The sequence below is a fragment of the Candida jiufengensis genome (genome assembly GCF_024610255.1).
Source record: "Candida jiufengensis strain CBS 10846 chromosome Unknown scaffold7, whole genome shotgun sequence".
Lineage (NCBI taxonomy): Eukaryota > Fungi > Ascomycota > Pichiomycetes > Serinales > Debaryomycetaceae > Lodderomyces > Lodderomyces jiufengensis.
The window spans coordinates 66,865-77,993 of NW_026261556.1; the positions used below are offsets into that span (position 1 = coordinate 66,865).

Genomic DNA, 11,129 nt, shown 5'->3' on the forward strand with positions numbered 1-11,129 from the left:
TCACTCAAACTTTTGACTTACATGCTGGTTTGGCGTTACAATTGAAGAAGAAATCAGTTCAAAATGCCGTAAAGAAATAATTATTAGTTGTGCAAATATTAATCTTGAAATCATTGTTAAGATGCAATATAGAAAATCACATATTGTATAAAGTCTATGGAACAAGGATAATTTAGGTAAATTTAATAAATGTTCTCAAATACGAAATGAATTTCTAGATTCAAAATTATCATGATATTTGAATATATATAATTACCAAATTTTCTACAATTGTCAATTAGATTTGCAACTTTCTCATTATCAAACATTAAATAACTATTTCACAACTTCATTCATTCGCTTAATTCAATAATGAAATTATTGCCAATTTTATCACTCACTTCAATTGCAATTGCAACAGCAATAGATCCAATTCTTCCTAATGTATTTGATATTGAAAAAAGAGATGCTTGTTTTGATGTGATGCCACTTTGTCAATATGCTAGTCTGCTTATGCGGGGTTGTAAAGGAGATATAACTAATAAAAAAGTTCAATTTGATTGTGTTTGTAACAATGCCCCAGGTAATCCTCGTCTTGTTGCATGGCAAGGCTGTTTATCCACTTGTCTTGATCTTGAATATAACACATTGAACAAATATCAATTTTATAATACTTATTGTAGTAATTTACCAGGTTATACTAAAATTGATGATCCTTCTGCTTCATCAAATGCTGCTCCAGCTCCACCAGCTTCATCAGATGTTGCTCCAGCTCCACCAGCTTCTTCAAATGCCGCTCCAGCTCCACCAGTTTCATCAGATGTTGCTCCAGCTCCACCAGTTTCATCAAACGTTGCTCCAGCTCCACCAGCATCATCAGATGTTGCTCCAGCTCCACCAGCTTCTTCAAATGTTGTTCCAGCTCCACCAGCTTCATCAAATGCCGCTCCAGCTCCACCAGCTTCATCAGATATTGTTCCAGCTCCACCAGCCTCATCAGATGTTGCTCCAGCTCCACCAGCTTCTTCAAATGCCGCTCCAGCTCCACCAGTTTCATCAGATGTTGCTCCAGCTCCACCAGCCTCATCAGATGTTGTTCCAGCTCCACCAGCTTCTTCAAACGTAGCTCCAGCTCCACCAGCTTCATCAAATGTTGTTCCAGCTCCACCAGCTTCATCAAACGTTGCTCCAGCTCCACCAGCTTCATCCGTTGCAATTTCGATTGCACCAGGCGCACCATCAAGTGCTATAGTCATTTCACTTCCAGGTTTTTCAAGTGAAGTTATTCAACCACCACCAATCTCATCAGGTTTATCAAGTGTTGTTGTTCAATCACCTAAATCATCTGATGTTGTAGCTCCAATTTCTTCTGCTAAACCAGCTTCAATTTCTTCAAGCAAATTGGGACCAATTTCATCAAGTATTCCAGTTTTACCAGCTAGTTCATCAGGATTTGCATGGTCAAACTCAACGGGTCCAAGCACAGGATCAGGTAGTGGATCAGGTAGTGGATCAGGTAATGGATCAGGAAGTGGTTCAGGAAGTGGGTCAGGTAATGGATCAGGTAATGAATCAGGAAATGGTTCAGGTAATGGATCAGGTAATGGATCAGGTAATGAATCAGGTAATGGATCAGGAAATGGATCAGGTAATGGATCAGGTAACGGATCAGGTAATGGATCAGGTAACGGTTCAGGTAACGGTTCAGGTAACGGTTCAGGAAATGGTTCAGGAAGTGGTTCAGGAAGTGGTTCAGGAAGTGGTTCAGGAAATGGTTCAGGTAGTGGTTCAGGAAGTGGGTCAGGTAATGGATCAGGTAATGAATCAGGAAATGGTTCAGGTAATGGATCAGGTAATGAATCAGGAAATGGATCAGGTAATGGATCAGGTAATGAATCAGGTAATGGATCAGGTAATGGATCAGGTAACGGTTCAGGAAGTGGTTCAGGAAGTGGTTCAGGAAATGGTTCAGGTAGTGGTTCAGGTTCAGGTCCAAAAGAAATAACACTCACGATCACATCATGTAGTGAAGGTCATTGTTCAGCTGCTGCAACTCTTACAACAGGATTAACAACAATCACCGAAGCTGAAACTACTTATACAACTTATTGCCCATTATCAACTGAAATAGAAACCATTGAAGCTGCATCAAAAACAGTCGTTACAATTACGTCATGTTCTGAAGGTCATTGTACTCCAATTTCAACTTTTACTACTGGTGTAACAACAATTACAAATGATTATACAACATATACTACTTATTGTCCATTATCAAGTGAATATGACATTACATATATTACTAGTGTTTCAGAAGGTTCAACATACATTCATACTTCAGGTTATAAATATATTTCAGAAGCAGAAACAATCTACACTACTTATTGCCCATTGAGTGTTCCAACTACTATTATTGAATCAACCGAAGGAGGTGTCGTTCATAAATATACAACTGGTTATAATATTGTTACTGAAGGAGCAAAAACATATACTACATATCTTCCAACTGAAGTTCCAACTACAATTATTAAATCAACAGCTGCAGGTGGTGAAGTTCATACTATTACAACTGGTTGGTCAGTTGTTACTAAATCTGCTACTGGATATACTTCATATGTTTCTTGGACCCCAGCACCAACAGTTGCTGCTCAATCAAATTCAGGATCAGCTATAGTTGGGTCACACGAATCAGGAGTTATTTCAGTTCATGAAGGCTCGGGTTCGGGTTTAAGATTCTCATTATTAGCAGGTTTAATTTCATTTATTGGTGCTTTAATTTAGATTCAATTTGTATTCAAATTTCGTTAATTTTTATTTATTAGAATTTCATCACATTTATCAATTCCTTGATTATATTATTTCAATTCTTTTGTTCACAAGCTTATTTCGCCAATTTCAAGTTTTTTTGCAGAGATTTTTTTATTCTATTTACATTGGTTCTGTCCATGATATAATTTTATATTCGGTATAGTTAGTCTAGTAATAAAAGGACTCTCATTTTTTAATTCAAAAGCATGTTTCTACTTTGTAAGCTCTTTAATCTTCCAAACAATTTTAAATTATACCAATCTTGCAAGCTATTTAACTATTTAATTAACGAACTATTTAACTATTTATTTAACCAACTATATAAAACCAAAATTCTAACTTAATTCCTTTTTATTGGTTATCAATTATGAACACTATTAAATGCTAGCAAGTAGGATTGAATAAATAAGATCTTTTTATTTCATCAAGACCACATGAAGCTTCAAAATCAATCAAACTCATCAAACCACAAAGTCCAATGCTTAAATTGTGTTTGACCAATTTTAAATAAATCCCAAATATTAATCTAGCAACGCATGATTAATTTGATGCCTATAATTTTTACAGTTAGTAATAAATATATTGAAATCCATCCTGTATCCACTATTATGTTCAATGTTGTACATCAAATATTCTTCTACTTTTATCCATACTTTTTCTGCTTATTTGATGATCACTAGAATATTGATGTTAGTAGTATACATGATGAATCAAATTAAGGTGCCTCTACACGTAGAACACCAAATTAACCACTTTAATAATTAGCAAATAGCGGAATACCTGCAATTCACCAAAATGAAATCTAACAAAAGTTAGGACAATTGGGTTTTACAGTTTGGTAAATCTCATTGGTCTGAAACTTGCAGCAGTCAAAACTATTTTATTTTATCTCTGCTCCAAACCTACTCGCATAGCATTTATCATGTTCATAAAATGTTGAAACCATTATTCACCAGGACTAAAAAATGTCAGTTAGTAAATTTATTTCATAATATGTAAAAATTAAATCAATTAATGGACTTATCTATAGCATTTCATTTGATAAGTGCAAAACCTTTGAATTGTTATATTAAAAGAAGTTTATGTTGTTGTAGTTTGTATATGAAATTGAAAGTAGAAAAAAATGTAATTCAAAATAATTTTTTTAAAAAATCAGGAAATCGATCTATATTTAGTAAAAATTCGTTGCAAATTATTTTGATATGATAATATTTTGGTTGCAAAAAGAAAAAAATTAATATTGATTGTCTCAAAATATATCAAAATGACTTGACACAAACTAAATATATTAAAACATTTTGATGCTTACATCAAGGTCATGAAACTATGATGTTTATTGAATCAACTCATTCACAAGAAAAGTATCAATTTCAGATGCATAAATGTTACTTTAACAGACTAGCCTTGCATATTATTATTCCTGAAGTGTAGACAATGATCTATACTTAGTAGCCCAGAACCTACAATTTCAATACCAGTTTTGAGCTTGGTTCTAAACTATATTAAGTTGATATAGATTGCATTTTAGTTCATTTCAAAAGATAAGTCTGGAGTGAAATATCATCAGCCATTCAATGTTCTTTAATCTCAATACACATTTGACAATAAAGTTAAATAAAGTTTTGTGCTAAAAACTTGGTAGCTCTTATCAGATGAATGTTACAGTAAAGAAAAAGAAATTTTTAACTTTTGGGGAATTATTCTTTTTTTTTTTTATTTTTTTATTTTTTTAATTTTTTATTCAAGAATTCTTTTTTTTGCAATAAATAAATTAATTAAGACAATTTTCAATGTGTTGTATTTTCAATAAATTTTATATAGAGATAACAAAGTAAATTGATGACATCAGAGTAGATCGAATCTGATGTTCTTAAATTCATACTATAAACTTTAAAGTTTAAGATATATTTATGTTTGTAAATCCTTTAGTATTTTGTCTTTAAATTAATATTTTTTTAATAAAACTATTTTAATTTCAATTGTTGCGCACCAGATATATATTAAACTTATTCAAACATTTAAATTCATTAAACTACCAATAAATCAAACATTTATTAATTATATTTAATTATTCTGTACTTTTATATTCAATTTTCATTTGTTATACATATTTCTACTACCATGTCATTTGAAATAACATTTCTTGGAACAAGTGGAGGTCCACTAGAAGGAAATACATGTTCAATATTATTAAAATCTACAAATATAGAATATTCAAAATTATTAGAAGTTGAAGATGATAAACCAACAGAATTAAAAGAAAATGATGAAATTTTAGTAATTGATGCTGGATCAGGTATGGGGAAATTAACAGATATAATTTATCAAGAAAGTACTTTTCAAAAATCTTCATGTAATTTATTAAATTATTATTATGATTCTGAACCAATTTCATATTATTATCATAATACAATAAAATTAAATCAACCTTTTAAAAATTTTAATATTTTCAATACTATATCATATACAAAATTAATTTTTAATAAATTAAATAATTTTCTAATATCTCATCCTCATTTAGATCATGTATCTTCATTAATTATAAATTCAGCAGGTTTTCCAACCAATAATCCTCCGAAACAAGTATTTGGGTCAAAATATACTATGAATGCATTACAAAATCATTTCTTTAATGGGATTGTATGGCCAAATATGCCCAATTTTGATATATTAAATTTAAATAATTTGGAGTTTGAAAAATCAACAAGTATAGGAAATTATGAGGTTGAAATGTTTCCCTTAAGTCATGGAGAATTAAATATGATAGAAAGTAAAAAACATAAGCATAAGGAGAATGGATCAAATGAAGAAGAAGGAGACGAAAGAAGACATTCAAGTGTAACTACTATACCCGCAGGTGTTGATGAACAAGAATATATTAAAACAAAAATAGAACAATCCAAAGTAGACGATCCAACAACACTGCATTATCAATCAACTGCATTTTTAATAACAAGAAACGATTCATCAGTACTAATATTTGGAGATTTTGAAAGTGATAAAATAAGTAAATTAGAATATAATTTAAAAATATGGAAAAGGATATCACCACTCATATTGCAAAAGCAATTAAAATTAATAATTTTAGAATGTTCAAATAGTTTTGAAATTGATGAAAATAAATTATATGGTCATTTAACTCCAAAATATGTTGTTTATGAATTGAAAGAATTGGAGAAACAAATTAAAGAATTAAATAAAGATATTGAACAACCATTAAAAGGTTTAAATATAATTATTAATCATATAAAAGAACCTATATTATCTAATAAGAGACAAATTAAAGATCCAAGAAAACAAATTTTAACAGAATTAAATAAATTAAATGTAGATGAAAATTTGGGGTGTTTTTTTTCAATTGCATTAAGTGGTACAACTATAATTGTATAAACAGATACAAAGGATATTTTAAGTGGTCATGTATAACACTTCGATCATATAAATCAACAAAAAAGACATTATTAATCAATAAAAAGCCCAACTTATAGACAAAGGAATACAACTCCAATAGAATTTAATAACTTTTAAGTAACTACGTTGTACTTGGTAAAGTAGATGGTCATACTACAAAAATAAACTTTTAGAGATCGCTGTCATTCATTAATCTTGTTTTACTTCTTTCATTGCATTAAATAGCTAGCTAATTAACTATATAATTTTCAGAAATAATATTCGAATGTAAATTAAATGGTAAAGATTTTTCATCATTATCATTAGAAACAACATCAATAATAGATATACCACCTAAAGAAATATCATTCTCTAATACATTTTGTTGATTGATATCAAATTGTAATTCCAAAGGAAATAATTGATCTTCTGATTCTACTGGAATTGAGAACTCAAATGATCCCAGAGGTTCCTGTGTAGTAATTGAACCAATATTAAAAACAGTACCTTGTTCAATAACATCGTATGAAATTACTTCGTTTTCTTGTAATTGAATCTCATCATTAAGTACAGGTATTAAAATTTTAACATTTTCTATTTTAAAATCTTCATTAGGATGTGATTCAATAAATTCTGAAGTTAATTCATATTCTAATGTAACTTGAGCTATTGAATTTTCATCTATATTAACCCAAGCAGTAACAACAATTGGAATTAATGTTAAATCTTCATTTTTACCATTTGATTTCCACATTAATATATTTAATCCTTGATCATTAAATGGGAAAGTTTTTGATTTATCTTTTACTGTTAAAACGTGATCTTTTGTAAATATACTTCTATCAACATTTGGATGTGGTTTTAAATTTTTCTTGTCTGATTTTTCATCAATTTTTAATAAAATTTTACAATTTGATAATGATTGTTCATTGATTCTTAATTGTAATGTACCTTTTAAATCTGAACTCGAAACAGATCCATCTCTTGTTAATTTTGCATTTATTGTTTCATTTATTGTGATTAATATACCATTATTTGGGACTTTTTGTTGTTGAATTGATGGGGATGGTGATGCACTTTTTGGTGGTTGTGATGATGGTGGTGTTGGTCTATTAAAAACAGGTTGATTTGATAATAATGGTTCTGCTGCAGTATTTGTGGTTGGTTTAGTGGTTTTTTTACCCAATTGAAGTCCACCACCTCTTGGTCTATTATTAAATGAAGATTTTGATTCTTGATGATTTGAATCAACTATAGTTGTTGGTTGATAAGTAGGTTGGAAACTTTGTTGTTGAGCTTTAAATTGAAAATTTCCAGGACCTCCAACATTACCACCACTTGTTTTATTTGCCATTTCTCTTCTTTGAATTTCTTTTGCTCTTCTTTTCCTTTCTTCAGTTGCTTCCAATTCTTTATTTCTTTCAATAATTTCTTGAATTTTTTCTTCATGAGAATCCATTTCCAAAAATGTTTGTACTTGACTCAAAGTTAAATTTTCTTTATATCCCATATTTATAATTTCATCAAATGCATCAATTATATCAAATGAATTTTCAAAAATTTCTTTTTCATCAATTTGTCTTAATAATGTTGAGATAGTGGAAGCAAATAAATGTAATGTGTCGATATCTTGTAAAATATTTGATGTCTTATTTGTAATCAAGACTATATAAAATTCTTCTAATGGTTGATAAACATATCTAACATTTTCATCTTCAATTGATGTATGTTGATTTGAAGAATTGGAAATTAATGATGGAAAATTTGATAATAATGATGTGATTCTATCTCTGGATATGTCTCTAAATTGTCTAGATAATAATGGTTTACCACCTCTGGTACAAATTGATGCAGATAAAACAACCATTTTTTGATAGTGCTGATTTTGGTCTGTGGTAGTGGTTAACGTGTTTTATTTATTTTTCAATTGAGTTGTTTGAAAAATCAACATTTTGGTGGTAGTGTAATTATTTCAATTCTTCTATCAAAATATATTTTAATTTATTTAATAAATCAATACAAATTATTTCAGTAAGTAAATTTGATTTATTATTTACCACTAAATTAATAAATTGTTTTAAATTATATTTTGTTAATAGTTCATTAGCTTGAAAATTATTTAATCCCATTTCACAAAGTAAATTACAATTTAAATCTTCAACATCTATTAGTTTTGTTGGTTGGTAAGGTTTTTCAAATTCAATAATTTCAAGACACCATAATTCTAAATCATCTTTAGAAATAAACAACAATTTGATATTTAAAGAAGCACAAACCAATAAGAATTTTTGTAAATTGTCACCACCATTTTTTAAAGTTGATTCATTACCAATTGCAATTACATACAATTTATGAAAATGTTGTTTCATCTTGATTAGTTCTTCCATTATTAAGAACTCATTTTTCAAGTTTATTTGAATTAATGAGTTAATCTTAGTTATATATATCCCAGTCTTTAAGTTCACAACTAAGTCAACATCATGAACAAATTGACAATCAATTAAATTTACTTTACTTTTTATTGCGTTAACAAATGAATATTGTTTGTCCCATAATTTCTGATTTATCAAGATGTATTGATTTGTTTCAAATTGATATTCCTTGGTTGAATCAGTTAAAAATGTTGTTTCTTGTGGTTCTGGCGGTGGAGGAATAGAAGATTTTGGTTGTGGTGGTTGCTGCGGTGCTAAAAACAGAACAAATGATAATTCATTAGGTATGATAGGTTGATTATTCAATTTTCTTTTCTTTTTTGCAACTAACTGATCTAAATCATCGGTGTCATTGTGATAAGTTGCTTGATTGGTTAAATGAGGTAAATCCACTGACTGTTCATGAGGAGTTTTAGTTGATTTTCGTGGTACATTTTTTGGTAAATCAACATCTTTAGTAGGTAATGCAGGTTCAGCTATGGTAAGTGACGATTCAGAATTTTTGAGTGCTTTAGTTGATAAATCACGTTTTTTTGTTGGTACTTGAGATTTATTTGGTTGTTCAATAGATGGTTTCACTTTATTGGTAATATCAGTTAATGGATCACGTCTTTTTATATTAATTGGGAAAACAAAACTTTGTCCATCATTGGATGTATTAACAACTCCATTGAATGTTGATGCTTCGACTATAATTTGCTTATTATTTGGTTTTTTGAAAGATGATTCAGTTTTTTGAAGTGTTTTAAATGGTCCTGAGTTGGTTAATTTGGGTGTCTCTTGACAAGATTGGAGTGATTCAGTTGGTTTTTCGACTACTTTAGGTACTTCGGCTAGTACACCCCGATTTTTTGCTAACTTCGTTGATGAATCACAAGATTTGGGTGTTTCAGTTGATTTTTCACTATTTGAAGGTAATTTGATTGTTGAAAGTGGTGCGTCAAATGATACTTCGCCTCCTACTGAAATTATAGGATGTTCCAAAATCAAATCCAATTGTTCAATTTTACTTAACCCAGACTTTTGCTTAGGTGATGGTTCGAAAACTGATACAATTTCTTCAAATAAAAATATCGATTGAATATCTTCTAATTTGGTAGTGAATGGTTTCCATTCCATTTCAATCAGTAACTGATATCTTTTTAAATACCATTTTTTTAAATTAAACAGTTTTTGGAAATATCCAAATAAAATTTGAGATGTTGTTTTTTGTACTGGATTAAATGAAGTTATTGATTGAATCATATATTTTCTACTTTTAAAATTTGTATCTAAATTGAATAACATGTGGTTTAATTCATGAAGATTATATGTTTGTGGGGTATCTTGTTCAATGTCCCATTTTGGATGATTTATTTTAAGTTCCATTTTTGGTGTAATGATTTGATTTAGTGGGATCATAAAACTCGGTTTTTGGTATTCATGATGTATTAATTCATATTTTGGTATTATCACTGGTGGTTTAGTTTTAATTTGTTCTGGAATCAAATCAAATAAATTTATATTTTCGTCTTGCCATTTTGGAAACTTTGGTGGTTGTGATTTTTCATATTTGGATGTTAAAATAATTGGTACATCAGCAAATATAATTTCTTTAATGACATCTAGTTTCACTTCAGTTGATGGGAGTTGTATTGGAGTATAAGTTGAAGCAATATTTTCTTCACTAAGTTGTTTTATCAATTTTTTACCACTTGTTTCATCAATTTCTGGTAATTCAACAGGTTCAAATTTTTTGTAAATTGAAGTTTTCAGTTCATTTTTGGAAGGAGTTTCATGAACATTCATAAAATATTTTTCAGCAACAATAACTTGAGGTAAATACTTCAACTCAACTTTCACAGGTTTTGGTTTAAAATGATTTTTTAAAATTAATGCACAATTCTTATCTAATTTTATAGTCTCATTGTTAAATTTTGGTATTGAAACTTGTGGTGTAGATACATCCCATCTCTGGGAACTACTCTTCAAACTCTTCAAATAATCTAATACTTTTGGTGGAGGTGTAGTCATTAATTTATTCTTGTTTGGTGTTTTTTACAACCAATTTTTTTTTTTACAACCAAATTCCAAATTTTTGCAACAAAATAGAATATAACAATAAAATCCATTTACAATACTAAAAGCACTTGCCACAGAAATTTTATGTAAAGGGTTTGAGTGCCAAATGAATGATTTAACAAAACTATATAGTTTTTAGAGATTGTGATAAGTCAAAGTACTAGAAAAAGCTGCACGTTACGTATTCAATATTACAAAGCTTGGAACTGTATAGCCTGAGATTGAATAAACAAATTAGTTATACATTCAAAGTATATAATATGAATCCTTGCACTCTTTACTAACTCCTATTCGAGGTTTTGTCAAATTGTGAGAATTTCGTTAAAAATTTACATAAATCAAAATCTATTTCCAAACTCTAACGACCAAAAAACCTCGGGAGTATAATTTCTACATGTTGCATATAAATCTGGAAAACTTAGTTTAACTGAAAATTTAGTTTTAGTGCAATTGTTAAAACTT

At 29.2% G+C, this 11,129-nt stretch overlaps 4 protein-coding genes across 4 annotated transcripts; 2 read left to right on the plus strand and 2 right to left on the minus strand. All coding sequences in view use genetic code 12, as the record gives it.

Annotated features, from left to right (window-relative positions):
• Nucleotides 1-351: 351 nt before the first annotated feature.
• Nucleotides 352-2,757, plus strand: KGF54_000663 (uncharacterized protein; the record flags this gene model as incomplete). The annotated part of the gene is made up of 1 exon (XM_051766600.1): nt 352-2,757. The coding sequence occupies one exon, from the start codon at nt 352-354 to the stop codon at nt 2,755-2,757; it is 2,406 nt and encodes an 801-aa protein (XP_051621877.1).
• Nucleotides 2,758-4,905: 2,148 nt separating this feature from the next.
• On the plus strand, nt 4,906-6,174 carry PDE1 (3',5'-cyclic-nucleotide phosphodiesterase PDE1; the record flags this gene model as incomplete). Its single annotated transcript, XM_051766601.1, has 1 exon — nt 4,906-6,174. One exon carries the CDS (start codon nt 4,906-4,908, stop codon nt 6,172-6,174), a length of 1,269 nt encoding a protein of 422 aa, XP_051621878.1.
• Nucleotides 6,175-6,424: 250 nt separating this feature from the next.
• Nucleotides 6,425-8,041, minus strand: RET2 (coatomer subunit delta; the record flags this gene model as incomplete). The annotated part of the gene is made up of 1 exon (XM_051766602.1): nt 6,425-8,041. The coding sequence occupies one exon, from the start codon at nt 8,039-8,041 to the stop codon at nt 6,425-6,427; it is 1,617 nt and encodes a 538-aa protein (XP_051621879.1).
• A 100-nt stretch (nt 8,042-8,141) lies between these two features.
• On the minus strand, nt 8,142-10,619 carry KGF54_000666 (uncharacterized protein; the record flags this gene model as incomplete). The annotated part of the gene is made up of 1 exon (XM_051766603.1): nt 8,142-10,619. One exon carries the CDS (start codon nt 10,617-10,619, stop codon nt 8,142-8,144), a length of 2,478 nt encoding a protein of 825 aa, XP_051621880.1.
• Nucleotides 10,620-11,129: the final 510 nt, after the last annotated feature.